The sequence below is a fragment of the Miniopterus schreibersii genome (genome assembly GCF_964146895.1).
Source record: "Miniopterus schreibersii genome assembly, chromosome: 12".
Lineage (NCBI taxonomy): Eukaryota > Metazoa > Chordata > Mammalia > Chiroptera > Miniopteridae > Miniopterus > Miniopterus schreibersii.
In genome coordinates this window covers 6,090,205-6,109,337 of record NC_138112.1, presented here as the reverse complement: position 1 = coordinate 6,109,337, position 19,133 = coordinate 6,090,205, and the positions used below count along the sequence as shown (strand labels likewise).

The 19,133-nt window shown below is 45.8% G+C and overlaps 1 protein-coding gene across 4 annotated transcripts in view; it reads right to left on the bottom strand.

Annotated features, from left to right (window-relative positions):
- CADM1 (cell adhesion molecule 1) overlaps positions 1-19,133 on the bottom strand; it is a 322,197-nt gene that overhangs the window by 28,794 nt on the left and 274,270 nt on the right. For all 4 annotated transcript variants that reach the window (XM_081155505.1, XM_081155504.1, XM_081155506.1 and 1 more), the window contains 3 exons: positions 8,091-8,190; positions 4,861-5,033; positions 290-370 (listed from right to left, as the gene is read on the bottom strand). In XM_081155505.1, the coding sequence (XP_081011631.1) occupies positions 290-370; positions 4,861-5,033; positions 8,091-8,190 (354 nt within the window). The remainder of the gene's footprint in view (positions 1-289; positions 371-4,860; positions 5,034-8,090; positions 8,191-19,133) is intronic.

Here is a 19,133-nt window from a genome sequence, read left to right as displayed (position 1 = left end):
GGATACTTACCGCTCCGCCAGCCCGGCTCAGCCCGGGCCGCGCCGGGCGCCCTCTCCCTAGCGCTGCGCTTAAACAAAGGCGCCGCCAAGAGTTCTCTCGAATGAGCTGTAAATGCTCGAATGCTAAAGATTTTCTGAAGTCCTCAAGATTCAACCCGAGGACACAGTCTTTGAAGTGGTAAAATCAAGGGGCAGTGACACCCGAGGACGTCAGGGAGCGCAGGCCTCCTTATACATACCGGAAACAACACACATTCAGGACCGTTCCATGGCAATGAAGGCACCGTACCTGTGATGATGGTGGGGATGGTGGTGGTGGTGGTGGTGGTGGTGGTGGTTGTTGTGGGAGGAGGGATAGTTGTGGGGGGATCTGGATAAAAAAAAAAAAGGAAAATCAAACCCACAATGCTGAACACAACAATGATCAGTAATGACGAGCAGAGGCGTGAGGACGCGGAGATGTTTGTCCGACGGCTCCCTCTGAAAACCAGAAGTCTCCCTCCAAAGATTTATGACTTTGAATTCATCCCAAAGCCTTGGTTGGAAGAGCTGAGAAAGGAGAGACTTGTATTAATGAAGTGAACGAGTGATGAGATGTGAAGGAGAGAAGGGAGGAAAAATAAAAACACGGGACACCCCCAACCTGGTCCAACTTCAAAGGTGAGTTAAACCAACTCAGCACCCGAGGGTGGGCAGTTGTCATTTCATTTTATACTTCGACAGACGGGAGGAAGGCGGAGGTGGCGCCGCTCTATCTAAAGGGCTCCTAAGGCCAAGGGGGAGGGTGCTCCCGCTCCTGGGCTGCAGGACCGTTAACTCCACTATTCTGCAGCACACAGCCCAGCAGGAGGCAAGGCTGCTTCCTCTGTCTCCTTCTATACAAAGAAGAGAGAATGTCACTGCTAAATATCAAGGTCCAGGCGCGAGAGGTTTTACTGAGATTCTATTTTTTTAAAGTCAATAAAATTTTACAACTTATCAATATTAATAAGTTCATTGCCTTTGCTCATGTTAAAAGCTTGACCCAAGTGGACGACGGTGATAAAACTGAAAGAACGTTTTCCGTCTTGTAAACAAGAGAACTAAGTATAAATGAGGCTTGACCCTCAAAATCAGGAATCCCAAAGGGGTCCTCTGTCAGATGCTTGATCACCGTATATCCTTCTATCATCTCTGAAATTATTTGGGGGAAAAGGGAAGGGCAAATATGAAAGAGCAAAAAATTCTAAGCCCAGATGATCAAACCGAATGTGTTAACTGTCAGCAAGACTTTGAACTGAGCGATCACTCTGCTGTAATAGAGCATAAGATGACTTGAAGGCTTTTGATTTTAAATTTTACCTAAAGCACGTCAATTTTTTTCTCCCTGACACATCTGGTGTCCTTTAATCTCCAAGTGAGCTCTCAGATTGTCTAATTAATACATCAAAACTTTAATTATATACTGCACCTTTATTGGGTTTCGTACAACTTCCTGAAAGTTTATGAAAACATTACCTTAGTTCTTGGTTGTAAGTTCTGCTTAAAATGATCCCTGCTATCGGTCAGTAATCTGGGGTTTATGTCCCTCACAGACTTCTTCTTTCAGACATACACAAATGTACGAATCTGACAGTGAGGAACAACAGTGAATTGTTCCATTTCACAGGACTATTCGTGTAAGCTGTTGGAATTTAAGCTATTGTTTAAAGCAGTCTCACACGAGGCTAGAGGAGTACAGTAAAAACAAACAAAACAAACTAAAACCTCACTCTCCTCCAGGAAGTAGAAACCATTAAATTGGTAATTTCAAACTACCTTTTAAGAAGAACAGGCAGTGTGCTCAGTCCTGCTCCTTAGACACTTTCTCACAGGCCCACAGGTGGGGAAGCATTTTGTGACCTGGCGGATCCCCTGCATGCACCTGGCCCCTGCTGCATGCGCAGGTCAGACACAGGTGAGCAAAGCGCACCGGCCCGGAGCCGAGCCCTGGAGACTTCCTGCTCCCTCCAGTCCCAACGCAACTGTACCCAGACGGGCTTGCTGCCCATCGTGTGGGCAGCTAATGTGTTTTTTCTGGGCTGGTTCAGCCACGATATTTATCACCGAATGGGACCACCTGTATCCGGGAGACTCCCCTGATACACAGCACTGCTACTTCTGTACCTAACTGTGAAAGCATATGCATAAATATGTGATGTCCACAATACAACCAAAGAAGACCTGAAGGTGATTTGAAAATACAGTTGGTTATAAACAAGGACTGGACTATACTAATTAGGGCAGAGACTTCAGGTCACCAGTTCTTTCCATGTTGTGAACAATCACACATTTTCAATTATTTTCATCACTGCTGGGGAAAACGTTGTCCTTCACATCTGGCTCCAGCAACCTACATGAATTAGATTTTGTTAACAGGTAAAACTTCAATGCTCAGATCATTTCCTGCAACCAGAGTAATATGAGGTCACTATTTAAAAAATGCAGAGTTAGAGCTAATGAGCTGGGCTTGACACCCAGAAGCTAACAGAACAAAACAAACTGGGGCTCAGGCACGAAGCAGCTAGATTCTCGAGGTATAGAAGTTACTTCCAGAGAATTAAACGTTGTAAAGGCATGTTAACTCTTAGTTCATAAGGTACTTTGAAAGTTAATGTAGTAGTACGGTAAATCGGCTTTGAAAAGAAAATCTATTCACCATCTTCTCAGATTGCTAGAATATTTTACCAATAGACTAGCAGTGGCCCAGGTGAGTATTCTAGTCTGCTTCCCAAGGCCTGCGAGGAGCATAGATGGGGAGAGAGGTGGTACAGTGCAGATCCAGCAAGTCCCTTGTCAGGACAAGGCCCTATCTTGCGTGAGAGATATGTGTATGAGACGTGCTTATCTCACATGCAGGTCTCTATGTGCCCTGGCTTTCCAATAATGCACTCGGGCCCAGTGAGTTAATTCCAGAAGAGCAATCTTATATTGGAGGGAGCTGTTCTACTGGAAAGCAGTGAGAATAAAAGGAACTACAAAGAAAGATAGAAATTTCATTGTGGACTTTGGAGTCAAAGTATTGTGGCTCTGACTTAGTAACCTTGTGAACTTGGACAAGTCCTGTGACCTTTCTAAGCCTAGTTTTATTATCTGTAAAATGGAATGATGACAAGGTTTACCTCCTGATGTTACTGTGGGGATCAGATGCGACCACGCATGTAAAACAGTCAGTCATGCCAGGGCGTGGAACAAGGTGAGCACTCAATAAATACTAGCCATGAGCTAGTATCCAAAACTATTCAAATACGGCTGACCACCAAATCCATAAAGTGTTTCCCATCTAGGGATATAGGAACAGCAGGTACAATAAATCAACAGTGTCTTTCTAGGTATTTCAGTCGTCTGAATCAAGGAAGCATATAATAGACTGGTGGAAATTTGTCACTGCTTTTTAAAATCTGTTGTGGAGAGAGAGAGAGAGCGGAACGAGTCTGTAAACCTGGGTAACAGCAGTGCCGGGATCACATGAGGTTCAACCCCTGATGGACAGAGCGCAGAGGGGTGAGTGTAGAAGCAAAAGGGAGGGGTTCACCTTCCACCCCTTCCATCGGCTCACTGTGGACAGTCCGAGGAACAGAGTAGCTCTGTGGATTGTCACCTAGAAGAGGGGCATCCCTTCCCACCTACGCGGAAAAGTCAGTTCCTTCACTCATCTCTTTAACTACTGGGGAAAAGTAATGCTACTGTGTGCAGACCACAGGCCACACGGCCGTGAGCAAAGAAAACAGACCTCGGAAGCCCACTAACAGGTGATTAGAGGTGACCCTTTAATTTTGCATTATGCTAAGAAAAAAACCACCTCAGCTATAGGCTAGGTGTCATTTTAATATCCGCGCAGGCACAGTGTAAAGCATGCTTCCATTTCCAACAAGAGCGTGATTCCCTACTCTTCAAAAGAGCAGTGGCCAGGGCCTAAGACTATGCTGTGGGTATCCCACACACGTGTGCGTGTGTGTGTTCCCGAGTGTGGGGTTAGGAAGAAATGCGCTCACATGTTCATCTTTTTCTAAGACACTGAAATCTTCATGCCTGTAGTGACTCATTCTGTGTCATGTCAGTTTATGGCTATTTTTCCTGGTATAAAACTAACCAAGAGACTTCCATTGAACAGAAGAGTCTTGACTTCTCATCATAAGGCTAGAGAGGCAGTGCGCAGCCTCAACTAAGTAGAAAATATTCACCACACACAAAATTCACAGTAAGATATAAATGGGAAAAAGTTTTAAAATGCCTGGCACACGGTGGATGCTCAATAAAATTTGTTTATTAGAGAATGAAGTTTATAATATGCTTTAAAAATCCTTTAAAAAGATATTAAGAAAGCAGACAAATTTTTAAAAATTGTGTCTAGAGCAGTATCTATCGATTGTTAATGTAGCTACCAAGGACCTTCTATTTTTTCCATGTATTTACTGCCTCGCAACATCTTCTTGTAATGTAATAGCTTCATGCTGGAAATAGGATAGTTCTGCTCATCAAAGCAGGAGAAAGGCTAGCCCAGGTATCATAGGAAAATACCACTGGGAATAAACTTTCTAAGCTGAAAAGCCATTAATTGGTAAGGCTGGATTTTGCAGTCATTATTTCTCACATAATCTCCATACCGTGTGCCTGGGGACACAGCTTCCCCGCTCAGCACAGCCAGACCCTGTGATCTGCCGGGAAGCCCTGATTAGAGGAGAGAGGGGAAGTCAGGGCCCTCCCAGGGGAGACTCTGGGCCCACCCAGGCCAGGCTTCCTCGAGCTCTGGAAGGAAACAATGGGTCTCTGGTTTCTGACTTGACCTAAGGCTGTGGGAGTGAGCCGCGAGCAGGGCAGGAGGGGCCGAGTCTCACCTACCGTATACGTACAGCATGTAGTCCGAGTGGGCCTTCCCCACCACGTTTGAGGCCTCGCAGCGGTACGTCCCGTTATCTGTTTTGTTCAGGTTGTTGATGAAGAGGTTGGGCCCGGACAGCACGGCATGCTGGGGCATTTCGTCATCGACTCTCACCCAGCTCACCATGACGGGCCTGCGGGGGAGAGGGCAGGAGACAGCCATTACCCGCCCGCACGGCCGAGCGGCTCAGTCACACGCAGGGCGACACAATTAGAGGGCTTGCCTCGGATAGTTGAGGCTCACAGAGTTACAGCTGTGAAGTCTCAAAAAATTTGTTGGAATAGAATTTTCTTTAAACATTATCAGGTGTTGAAAAACTTTCAACACACCGCAAGCGGGAGTCTCATTTCCAATTTACCTTCAACAAATCAGCAAATAACCAATGCACCCTATTTTTGCGCCCTGCCGTGTGGTTTCACACCAATTCAGACAGGACCGAGCTCACCCATTGTTAATCATCTCATTAATTAGGGGAATCCCTTTCTTGGCTAGTGATGCACGCATTAATCTGACGGTTACTGACACACCGAGACACTTGCTTAGAAGACACTTGTGATATTTAAATGGATTTCAAGTTTCACAAGAAGAAATGGACTTTACATCTGAACGGCACTTTCCTTTGGGTTCTGCTGTTTGAAAAAGCACCTCTTCTGATTCTGGAAAGATGCAACCGCTTCTTCTGCCCCTAGGCCTACCTGCGCTCCTCCAACCCAGGACGCGCTGCCCCTCTGCTGCCCTGCCCACCTGATCCACCAGCGGGCAGATGCTTCCTCACAGGCTCCCCAGGCCCAGGCCCAAGCCCGCCACCCCGCCCTGCGTGCGCCCGCAGGGCCCGCAGCCTTAGGGAGGGCTCAGCCATTACCATGGGCGCATCACCACCTGAACTCCTCAGTCCCAGGGCGCTTACTCCTCAGACACAAGCCTGTTTTAGTGATTTAAGTACCACATTCGCGTCCAGCAGAAAAAGCAAATTTCATAAGAGGCTCCAGAGCCAAAATTACAGACACATGAATTATCTTTCAAATGCACTGACTTTACAATTTCTGCCTGTCAAGGCGGCTGCTTCAGCCTCCTGTAAGACCGAGCCCATGTACAGGACTGTGCCCGACTCGGTCACTTGAAAGGAAGTGCAACAGGACTCAGGCAGAGGTAATGTCCTCCCAGTTCCCAGCGCCACCCCTGGGGGCAGTGCCACAAGAGCCAGGCTCCTGGTGATCCGACACCAGGCCGGCCCTGCCAAGCAGCATTCCAATTTCCAAATGGGACTGAAGCTACAATTTCTCTTTAATTACATATGGGTTTGTCATCACAGCTCAGCAAATTATTTAAAAATTAGCACTGCAGATGCGCTCCGGCCACCCAGCAATCAGACTGATGTCCTGAGGTCTGACAGCTGAGACAGTCAGAGGGCTAAGTGCAGAGAACGTTCACAACACTTAACGGCAAGTTAACGGCAAGTTAAATTACCACTTTTATTGTCTGTGATTTCTTGAGAAAATAAATAGGTAATATGCTAGAAGGGATGGCAGCAGAGGATGCGTGCTTGCTGGGACACACGTACCCCCTCCTGCTCCAGAGAAACAAACACCCTCTTTCTCTGGCATAAACGTCCCGAGACAATGTGTCATTTACTGTCCCCGTGGCACATTCAACTGAATACAGTGCCTTCTTCAGAGAAGAAACAGAAAAACAAAATACTGGGTAGCAAGCCATACACTGTAAATGTGGCTAATGCGGCTGAATAGAGGTGTGGCAAGTGGCAAGAGGCCCCTGAGAATCATTTTTCTCTCCTGAAAATTGTTTTGGAGGTAAGATAAGTGCTAACTAGGGCATAATTCAGACATTTTTCATATAGAAATATCGAGTCTTTCGCAGTGTCCAGGGAGGAAAGACCACTCTGCAAAGCGGACTGTTTAACCAGCAGCTTTGGAAGACCAGGAGACAGACCTCGATGACCGCCTACTTCCTAATGGTCACCTTGCAAACTCCAGTGGCCAGTACAGAGAGAAGCGGGTTCTCACCCCCGGGAGGGCTCCCGGGCTCCTGTCATAGGCCATTCCTTAGCTGTAACAGGGAAAATCCTCTCCAAAGCTTCTGAGGAAGCTTGTTAAGGTTGCTCTAAGCTCCTAATATGAAAACAGTGATGATGCTGGTCAGCAAAACTCTGAGAGGAAGAAAATCATACCACGGGGACAGCAGAGGGAGCTCAACGCTATTTCTGTTGGGGACCCTAGAAGTTTGAGAGCCGAGCCCAACATTGACCTGATGCACCACTTTATGATCCCATGGATTACTTTTTCACCTAAGAAAAGCTAACACCAATCTTCACTCCACTAGAAAGATGAAAGATTCCCTCCTCCCCAGACTAAACTGAGTAATACCCACAGTGGTACCGCCACATGGCTTTTTGCTGTATTAGTGACGATACAGAGTTCCTCTAATTCACCGTCATCCGTTTAGCAGGAGCAAGTAACGCAGGCGCTTCAGACTTTCAATAAAACAAGAGTGTTCGCTGGTTCTTTTCACATACATATAGAGGGTGGCCCCAAAACAGTGTACACACACTTTGAATAATTACAAATGCAGTGTTTATTAAAATACATTTCATTTTCAAAACTGAGCTATCAGCTGTTAAAGTGTGTATACATTTTTGGGGGGACACCCTGTATATATCTTGAGAAAAGTTCCTGAATCATTCTATACTAACAAAAATATTTCCAGTAGTCACTTTTCTTTGAGGGAAAGAGAAGCAGAATTAAAAGGTAGGGCAAATTCATTTGCCTGCGGCTGGCCCTAAACACAGCAGCTTCATTTCTGTCTAAAAACTATCTTTCCAGCACTTTAGACATTAACACGGAGGGAGCAGATACATCACTAGACTGTGGGCACACTGAAAACTTACTGGGATTATTTTTTGTGTATGAGAGAAAACAGTTCTGACAATCATGCTGATGATAATAAAAGAGAATTAGCTGAGATTTCAATCTAAGCTGGCATTTCATTCTTCTCCCCAACGTCACCATTAAGAACCACAGATATTTATTCAACTGAATATTCTTTTATTTCCTGAAAAATATCCCATCTTTACGGCAGGAGACAGGTGACAGGCCAATGAGCTGTGAACGCACATGTCCGTGCTGAGACGTTCACCGCCCGTGACCCTCCGCCAGCCTTGGCCTTCAAAACTTACTGGGGCTTCCCGATGGCTTCGCAGGTTAACTCAAGCGCGTCCCCTTCCCGGGTTAGGCCTTGTAGAGGGTAAGTCATCTGAATGTGCACTTGAGGCTTATCTGTGTGACAGTAACACAAAGCACAATGTTTAGCAAAGGGTACCATCAGGCGCAGTCAGCCGCGGAGCCGCCAGCGCCCCGCGTCCCCGCACGCCCGCTCCCCACCCTCCTGCCCGCACTAACACCCTTCTAATTAGTTAGTAATCCTGGCATTTGCTCAAATTAAATTGACTAATAACTCTAAGGAGTGAACTGCGAATAGATAAGAGATTCATAAGCCAACTGCGCCACATCAAACATTTCCTGTGAAATACATTTTGTTACATTGAAGTTTATCTCCAGACTCACTCAAGCTAAAGGAAACTCATTTGCTTTCATGCTGAGGTGAAGCCACAGATATTTGTGGTGCTCGGAACTGATACATTTTATCATATATCATATATTACGATGTGACAATATGTTGTGACACTGCATATTAATAAGTTTGCCTTTTCTACGCTCTTGTTTTCAGATGGGAAAGGCAAAGCTTCCGCATTCTACTCAAACGGCTTTAAAAACAAAGAAACGGGAGGTCTTGGTGGCCCCTCATTAAACTCTGACTTCTCAAATGTAAACATATAAATAGGAAGGAAGGACAGTCTCCGGAGAGTCTACTATCTCGGGAACCATAATGGTTGGAGGAAGAAAAGCCCAGTTTCAGGGATGAGAACCCGGTGCCGAGAATGAAGTAGAAATAAACCTGAGAGACAGCCCCACAAAATGTATGCTGGGAGAAATTTCTGATTCAAAGCCGTATTTTCCAATAGTGATCCATTATTAAAACCCAGTGTGCAGGGAGTACTTAGGTAGGTGATCTACATATTCTTACTTCCACTAGCTACTTAAAACTGGGGGTCTGGGGGTCTGGGTACTAGAGCTGAATGAGGGAGCAGGCAGGGAAGTGGGAAAGCTTGGAATTAAACACTCGTACAAATACACTTACCGATAAAACCTAGATGAAACTGAGGCTTTTTTTTTTTTTTTCTGTCCTGAACTAACAAGCTATTAATCCCTAAGTCAGTTTCTCATTTAATTCTGTGACTCTGTAAATGTATATTTTTGAAAATGTTCCCAAGAGAAACGTGAGAGGGCAAGACATCAGTCGGCTGAAAGGTCAGAACAATTTCCATAACTTCCCTTTGTCAGACAATCACATCACCTAAACAACAGCCCTCTGGCCTTTTACAAGCAGTGGCCGGCTCCTTAACATTCATCTTATGGAGTAAGGGAGAGCAGAAGAGGGCAGGGCCCAGGGCTCAGCCGCCCAGCTCAGGAAGCTGCGCAGGGGAGTCTCCTCTAGGTTGGGGGCCTTCCACACGCACTGATGGTCTTCGCTCTCATCAGAGATCTTTCTATGACCGAAACCGCGTGGCCCGCAGAGCCTTCCCGAGCGTCCCGCCCGTGCGCGGCCCTGTGAGCGGGTGGAGCTTTCTGGGAGGCTCAGGCTCCTGCCAGAGAGCATAAGCTAACCGGCCTGGAGCTCCCGAGGACCCTGCAGGTAGCGCGGCTCTATTCGTAGGCTTGCTGGCAAAAGAAATGCTTAAGAGCAAATGGCGAAGAGGTTTCCAGACACTGACGACAGGGTGGGAAGGCAGTCATGAAAGAGGCGGACACACTGGATAGACAGGGTGACCCTGAGTGAGGGCTGGCTGCCGGGTAAAAGCAGGAGCTCTGGGCAGCTCCTCTGAGAGCCACGCTGCACCTTACGCTAAGTACCACCTCGGGGTGACTAAGTGGGCCTGTGGCTCTTGGTGGAATCACACACACACATATAGAGCTGGCTGGTGAAGCTTATGAGAAACACACAATACACAACAACAATCACAGAGACCACAAGAGCCTGCTCCCTTACAGTGACAGTCCTTCTCAAACAGCACCAGCTGGGGTTCCTGGTAGGGAGCCTCTGCCGCTCTTACCCAGGAACCACGCCGGGTGAAGCTAAATTTAAAGCCCCAAATTTGGGCTGAAATGTAACGTTTACTTACAGGTCAATCTCTGACTCACCAAAGGACTACACTTTCCACGCACTGCTGACTTCAGCCCAGTAATTAAGAGGGAGCAGAGCTTGTGAGCCTATGAGGAAGACTTTTGGGGTTCCCCCCCCTTGTGTAATTTACAGCAAACAGAGAGGGTATATTTTTCAGCACAGCCACTAAGGGTGCTACATGCTCAACTTCCATTAATAATAAAGACAGTGCTGAAAATCTAATCCACTCTGCCTTTTCAGTACAACTGCGCTTGTTTTGGTTAAATGTTTTCCTGTGTTACTAATGGCTGTTTACCAGTTGTCAATTACTCACATAAATTAGGGTGAACAAACTATAAATCTGCTATACCTGGAACTTATGTTTAAAAAAATCATATCCTAAGCCACAGAAAATGCACCTTCATTTTTGGTACGTGATTTTCCTAATTTACACTTCAGGTTTCTGGAGGAGCATCTACCATCTCCTTATGGGTACAGCTGCCACAGTTACCTTAATAGCCGAGTGAAAAGGCAAACATTCATCTTGCTTGTATTATACAGAAAAAATGTCTTCCTCTGTTGACAGATGCGGTGTTTCCAGGCATGTTATCTGACCATGGGGCAGCGGGGCTCCTTCAAGCCCAGCTTAGGAGCCAAGCAGAAGGCCTGTGCGACAAGAGCCCTCCCCGAGTGAAGGGAAGTCACAGGCAAATCTGGTTCCCTGTCCTCACTGAAAGAGGAACATACGTATTCTCAACAAGTGGACCAGAAGCCCTCGGATTGCGCTGGCACCTCCAGAACCAGGGATGTTAAAATTCCCAGAAAGGTCCTGACTACAATCTGATGTCCACATACCGAGCAATCCAGACGGCTGACTGAACAGCCCAGACCTCATCGTTTATATATTAATTATGTTCATAAGTCACACGTTATAACCCACCAAATCTTTTCTGAAACAGAACCAGACTCCAAGATTATTTTTAAGTAATGGGGTAAGGCCCAGCCCATTTTCTGGTGACCCTTTTACACCTCGGCTGGTGTTGGGAGGCACAGGCTAAAAGTCAGAGGACACTCTCTGGCCAAGTGCAATAACTGTCCAGGAATGTAATGCTCGGAATGGCCTAATGTCATCACAGAGTGGAGCTGCTGCTTAGAAGTAAGAAAAATAGTTAGGTCCTCCGCACTTCTGGAACGTTACAGTTACAGGGACGGCACCACCAACAGCCAATAAATTAGGCCGAGGAGTGTGAGGTTTCCATTATACACAGCAATTTTTTTTTTAAACCCCATAAAAGACATTTAGCAAGAGCGCCATAGCATCAACATTCGTTCATCAGAGCTGCACAGAGGGTTAAACACTGAGAGGCTTTAGTCCCACTACAGTAGCAGCCAATTAAAAAATAACATTAGAAAGACACTCTGATTTGACGAGGCTTCGAATGTACTCTGCTCTCTCTATAAAGGGAATATGTACATATATAAAAGGAAACTCCTGAAGAGGTCAGAATGCCTGCTGGCAGATTACCATTGATTTCATGCCAGCCTGACCTTGCAGCACAGTCCATGATCTTTTCAGAAGACGAAACTCAAAACCCTGTAACCTGTATCTCACTCTCCTGCGTAAATGAAGTCAGTCCCCTTCTCTCTGGATCAACACCCATGTGTCAGGGCTTTACAGTTTTTATTTTAAAAAGTCCTCTGCAGCCCGGCCTAGGATCCAGGAGGTAGTGGTTCGATTCTGTCAGGGCCCATGCCGGGGTTAAGGGCTCCATCCTCAGCAGGGGGCGTGCAGGAGGCAGCCGATCAATGACTCTCTCATCATTGATGTTTCTGTCTATCTCTTTCCCCCTCTTCCTTCCTCTCCCTGAAATCAATAAAGATATATTTTAAAAAATAATAAAATAATAAAATAAAAAGGTCCTCTGCAGTCTCCCTGGGATGCCACCACTCTCCTGTCCCACCAGAAAGTAGAGCTGAGGCCCGCGGGAGGCGTCCCTCAGTCCAGCAGGCCTGCCATCTCAGGACCCCGAGCACCACCCTCTCCCTTAGATTTCTAGGTCCGGAATGTGGGCATCAAATGGTCCCCGATGGCTGCCTGAACCGGCCCCAAGGGCTTCAGTGCGAATCTGCTCCTGCCACTGCATTTGGGACTCGGGCTCTGCACATCCCTTACTTAGCTTCCATCCCATACTCAGGAATACCAGGGAAGGTGGGCTAGGTGCCTGCAACACAAGTGCTCATTGTCTCAGAGCCCAGCAGGGAGAACAAGGAGGCCAGAGTGTCAGGAACGGAACCCGAGGGTGCCACTGTGGTGCACGTGGCCGGGGGAGGGCCCCGCTGAGGTACAGCTTGTGTGTGCAGGTAGGGACACACTGACCAAAGAGTCTCTGTCAATCACGGAGGATTACTGCAGCTTGGAGTAGGAGACAATGCAAAGATTAACCCGAGACTTGGTGAGTATTGGGGGCTACTTGTGCTCAAAGCAAGAATCGGCCCCTAAGTGTTTGGGAGAGGAGTCTGCCCTGAGGGGACAGTGTCTGTAACGCAGGTGTGGGACTGGTCAGAGCAGGGCCACCCTGCGCTCTGCTCTCAGAGGCTTAGAGAGCACCCTGCAGAAGGCTTGCTTTCTCTGTCCTAGTACCTTCCTGAATACCCTTCACTGCATAGTAGTTTGTTTGCAAGGTGAGGGAACCTCTGATGCTACATCTGAGGTCTGCTAGGCTCCAGGGGGCTCCCGGGAGTGGGAGGGGTCTAACATGGCGACTGACAGGGAACAGCATGGCCCATCCCCGCGGCAGGACGCAGCTTCCTCTTGTTGCAACTTGCCGGTCTTTTGTAGATACTGAAATTACTGTTTACCCAGCAGAATCAGACTGTATTCTGTGATGGTGTGGCAGCTATGTTTCCGGTGCTCTGTGAACGGGCGCACACGCGCTACCTGGGAGAAATCTTCAAGATCTGAAATGAACACCGGGCAAGAAAATCCTATAGCAAGATTTCCTGCACAAGAACTCCAGCTCTATAAAAAGAAAATGTTTGGTTTTTGTATCCCTGGTGGCACTCAGTAGGTATTCAATGCACATCTGCCAAGTGAATGAATGAATGAGACAGTGGAGAAACGCGAGGGCATGGATTTCTATTTCTAGCTCTGCTGATTAAAACAAATAAACAAACCGACCGTGAATCCTCCTTAGTCCTGCTACGCGATCAACGGGGCGCATCACGACATCTGAGGGTTGGCTTAAGCGCCCGCCAGTCTGAACGGGCAGCACAGACCGCGCCGCCCTCCCCCGGCTGGAGGGCGCTTAGCAGGGGGCAGCAGCGCAGCGGGCTTGACGCGACTGGCGGGCTGCGGCCGCCTCATCCGGGCGCCTACCTGGCTGTGACCGGCTGCGCTGAAGCTTCACTTTCGTGGGAGCTGCACTGGCTGGTTTGGGTTCGGGAGGCTACCAAGGCGTCGGTGCACAGCCTCCTTGAGTAAGTGCTTTAACAGCCCTTATCAAATATAATCGTATTCCTCTTTTGGAAGGTCAATCCAGCTCCCACAGTGTGAGGTTCAGCTCAGGTTTGACTTCCATTCTTCCACTTGGATACACGCCGACTGAAACTTCTGGTGCATCTCGTGTTGGCGTCTTCAGGAAAGTCATGAAGGGTGCTGCTTCACCATCCGCTTTAGGTTTTAGTTGCCAGCTTCACCATCATCAAACCTTTCACAGAATCAAAACCTGACCCTGGGTTAAAACCGGTAAGTGAAGAGCGCACATCAGAAGACAAGTTTCACCAAGTGGGAGTTCACCGTCCACGCCGCAGAGACAGGCATCTCTCACTGACACAGGAGGCCAGACAGCGAGACACAGGGAGACGTGGCGGTGGGAGGCCTCTTGCTCCCGCGGTGTCCATGGAAGGCAGGGATGAGGCGAAGGCTCTCTTCCTTAGGGTCATTCCGGTCTTGCTCACAATGTACTTGGCCAAATATTTACTCTTTGTATTTGAATACTGGTTACGCAGCCTCCTGCCCGCTGTGGCAGAATGCATCACTGACCATCTATACACTTAAGATCAGGAACTCGCGTTAATACAAAAATGTATAGGTTAAAACATCAGTTTGAATCAGAGGGTCTCCATGTCTTATATCTCATGAGGAGTAATAAATACTGAAATAATTTCCCCGAAACCAATGCATTGCTTTTTAAAAAAATTAAAAGAATGAGAAGTGGGAGGGAGAGTGTATTGTGTTTATGAAAAGAGACCGAGACGGGAGACCAGGCAGAAACAGGCCCAATCTGAAAACGCCAGCTATTATGCTTTGAAGAATACAACCTGGGAACAGAATTGACGGGGAGCCGATGAGATACAAGAGCTGCTCTTGGAAACTCCACCTCACCCTCCCCGTGGAACAGGAAAGGCTCCCGTTTCCAGGTTTCCCTCCCTCCTTCACTGCAGGGCACCGTGGACACCGAGAAACATTTATTCTGGTGCAGATAAAGAACAGGGTTTGATCATCTCAACGCCCAATTTTCCACCAATTGAGGAATGAAAGAAAAACTCTAGCCTTCTCTGGATCTTGGATGAACAAGAACATGGATTTACAAAATACCTGACTCCACGAGTCAATACAACGCATTCTGAAATGCTGCTCTCCAACACGATTAGCTGTCAGACGGTAATCAGCAGGGAAGGCATTCAGACACCCAGTTCTGGAGTCTTTGTTTCACGCTCCCTTTCAAGACTCGTCTCTTATTTATTTATTTATTTTTTTATAAATACTCACACACACAAAACCCTCACAAAACAAGGAGTTCTGCAAGAACACTTTAAAGAGCAAGGCTATGAGGGGAGAAAGCAACAGACACAGCAGTAATTCAAGAGCTTCAGGTTCACCTCGGTCCACAGCCAGGTTTTCCCCTCTTTGCACGATGATCCGAATTCCACACTGAGGGTCACAGCTTTCCTTTCAGTTCCCAGCTTATGTCGCTATGTGTTGCCACCTTGATGCTATTTAGACAGTTTTCCTTTAACGCACAGACAGTGCACTGTTCTCGTTTACACAGGCCTGTATTTGACAAGAGCGCGCTCCCCCAGATCTGAAGCTCGCTAACTGGGTTACAATTGTATCGCGCTCTGCTGTAATTAACCATGTTGTAAATTCCAGCAACACTACGCACCTCCGCATAAAAACACGCACAGAAAGAATTTAGGGTCATGTAGCTCAGAACATTCAAAAGCAAAACTGTTTTCTGCGTAACAGCTAAGGAAAGAGAGCTCTGCATTTCATCTTGCAAGCATAATTATTTTCTGTTTTAAACATTTAACTGCATGCTGCTGCTGAATCCTTGCCGAGTCTCAGAACGAAAGCTGGGAGGCTAAGAGCCCTACTGTATGGTCTTCGTTCCCAGCAACGTTCCTATGAGAAAACCTTATTAATGAGCTTGCAAACGAGCACCCAACAGGGAAATGTCACAAACAAGAGCAGCTAATGCCCCAGAAAATCAAATAACTGAACACTTGGCTGATCGTGGTGCTTTCATATTTATAATAAAAAGGGGGGAGGGGGCTTTAATTCACTAATTCTGAAGGGGTCAACACCTTGTGAACAAAACAACTCATTTATTTATGTTCAGAAATCTCCAGATGATAAATTACACTGATGTTAATCACTTTAATGCATACTACACAATTAATATCTGCACTCACCAAAAATCTAAGGATTATTAAAAGTATGACAGCTTCCACATCTGGCTGATTTTTCACATAATTGGGCACAACAATTTCTCCTGGTACCACAAATAAAGGGTCCTAACAAAAAGCACTGCAAAATTCTGTGTTCAATTAATTAGGACTTAAATCCACAAGACAAAAGCAATTCCAAGTTGCAGCTCAAGCCTTGTCTTCTACGCAATATGGTAGCACTGTACTCACTTTTCCCGCCTCCCTTTCCTGTTCTAGTTAAAGTAAGATATTTAATGGCATTCAGTGTAGATTTTCATTATTTCATTTCTTTTATAAAAAACAGTATTCTTAAGAGGACATAATTTACATAGAATTTAAGTCCATTATCTATCATTTAACCCTGTTCACATCCTCTTAGATGAGAAAGAGGTTTGATAGCCACCATGTAACAAAATGGGCCAGGCTGAGCCGAGGGGTTATACTGAACACTAATCCCACAGGTCAGATTTGCCCCCAAGAAGAGCAATGCTTAATCTGAGGTTTGGGGATGAACTCAGTATTTCTTGGTGATAAGTCAATATTTATCACTGATAATATAAGAAATCTTTTTAGGGGGCAAAGGAAAAAACACTTAAAACATAATAGTTGTATATTTATTTATTTTAACTAATCTTTATTAGATATACATAGCAAATAAAACTTATAATTTTATAGATTTTTTTACATAGGTCTTGGGTAGGCTAAAGCAATAAAGTGACTTAAAGCTAAATTCTAAATGGAGTAAGAATACAGATGATCTGTTGATATGGTAAAACTTGTCAAAGTGGCCCTCAAATAACTGAAGTTGGGAAAACTGTACGGTCAACAGACTTCTTTTTTTTTTTTATAGATCTTTATTGATTTCAGAGAGAGGAAAGGAGGGGGAGAGAGGGAGACAGAAACATCAATGATGAGAGAGTCATTGATAGAGCCTGCAACCCGGGCATGTGCCCTGACCGGGAATCGAACCCCGATCGCCTGGATCCCAGGTTGACACTCAACCGCTGAGCCACACCCGGCCGGGCCAGACTTCTTAAATTGTGAACAAAGTGTCGTGACTGCATGATTTTGTTAATCTTTTCTTGAAGAAGCTACTTAAGGAATTCCTGGCCGACTCAGCCAATTTCTCAGGGGTGCTCTGGGAACGGAGGGGAGTGAACCAGCAGGTGACTTTCTTGAAGAGAGAGAGTCTTATTTAGGATGCCAGACCAGACTCTAAATTCCATTCAGAATAAAGTATAATATTTTGTAATTCTTAACCTTCTTTTATGCAAAAATTCTTTTCTTTACATACATCCTGAAATATGGAGTATTGAGGATAAAATGTTTGTGTGCCTCCCATAAAAAGATGCCGTGTTAGTGTTACAAATGATCAACAGCCGTGTCTGCATCTGCAGAGGCATCACAGTTGCTCTCCTGCCGTTAGGGGCTGGCGGTACTTTGTAGATTGAAGTGAAATGGATTCAGATATGGGGCTTTGTTCCTTTCCTTAAGGGACAAATGCCACTGGAATCTACAGCATAAGGAAGACACGGCTTATAAATATCATGATCAAGTCTCCCAAGGGGTCGGAGGGGCAGTGCCTGGAATACCTGGCCTTTGGGAGGGAACGTAACTGTAGGCGGGTGGGTTACATTCTGTTTAGGAGATACTCTGGGAAGCTACTAAAAGTTTGGGGGTGGGGACTGGGTGAGTATCTACTCAGGTCTCACAAAGAAGCTAATGTATTATTAAAGCTAATGGGCCCCTACAAGGGAAGTTAATGGATATTAAGTTTGCTTAAATGAATTACATATTAACAAAGTCAAAAGAAATCTACTATCTGCCAATTTAGATAATATCTGATCATTTATGTTTTCCCATTATAGGGACATTACACCACAATAGTTTTAGTGATATGAAAATTATAAGCATGATGCCCATAATGAAGCTCCATAATGAAGCAGATGAAATGAATTAACAAGAAAAACCTGCATTATGTAATGTTAAATTGAGCTAAACTCACGGTGTAAGAAACACTTGGAATGGGATGGTGGTCTCTTAGAAGAAACTTTTCATAACTTTCCCTATCCCTTGCTTTGCTCAGTTTAAATATATGATACTGTAGGAGGTTGAACGGTGGCCCCCAAAAGATGCGCCCACTTCCTAACCCCTGGAAACTGGGACTGTGGCCTTATTTGGAAAAGGGGTCTTTGCAGATGTAACTATGTTAAGGATCTTGAAATAAGGATATTCTAGGTTTCTCTGGGTGGGCCCTAAGTCCAATGACAAGTGTTCTTATAAGAGACAAACAGAAAGGGAGAAGGCCATGTCCAGATGGAGACAGAGATTGGAGTGATGTGGCTACAATCCAAAGAATACCTGGAACCACTAGAAGCCAGAAGAGGCAAGAAAGGCTCCCTCCTCGAGCTTTTAGAGGGAGTTTGGCCCTGCCAGCACCTTGCTTTCAGACTTGTGTCTCCCAGAACTGTGAGACCATACATTTCTGCTATTCTAAGTCCCAGGTTTGTGGTGATTTTACTGCAGCCCTGGGAAGTAACAGAAGAATTCACAGAGGGCAATGCATTTCCTTTATCAGAAACCCAGTCACTGCCATCCCACCACACACTTGCCACATGTTCACTGTGCACACTCAAGTCTCCCAGAACCCATCAGAGGCCAGGTTCCAGGAGCCTTCTGATGAAAAGTGAGAAGCTGCTACTCAGACACAACCCTGGTACAAGAATGATTTTGTGCAGAAAGCAGATTTTTTTTCTCAAGTAGGAGAGCCCAGAAAAGAAGGGGAAGAGAACACCTTCTGTCCACAGGACACAGTGAGGAGATAACCTCACTCCCCATGATACGGCTTTTGTTGGTGAGGCCAGCAGGGTTGTGGCACTGAGCCCAAAGAGGCCCGCTTTCAACTCCCTACTAAGAGAACGTGCAATTTAAAACAGACTGCTGACACAGAATGCAAATAAAATCTCTTCTACAAAAATGCAGTACTTATGATGGGTTAGTGAAGGGGGCAGGGGATTGCCCTAGATTTTGAAGTTGACACAGAAGTGATTATAGTCAATATTCACAAAATTTAATTAACTCATATGCTAGAGCAGACTGGAATCATTTTAAAGTTTCATATTTAGATTGAATCTAGTATTTTTGAAATCCTCCCTGGCACTCAGTAATACGGTAGTGTTTCAGTAAGATAATCCTTTTCTACCAAGACAACAAGGTAAAAATTCTATCTATGCGACCTAAAAACATATGTCTTCAATAAATGGCGTCTGAAATGTTTTAAGCAACGGCT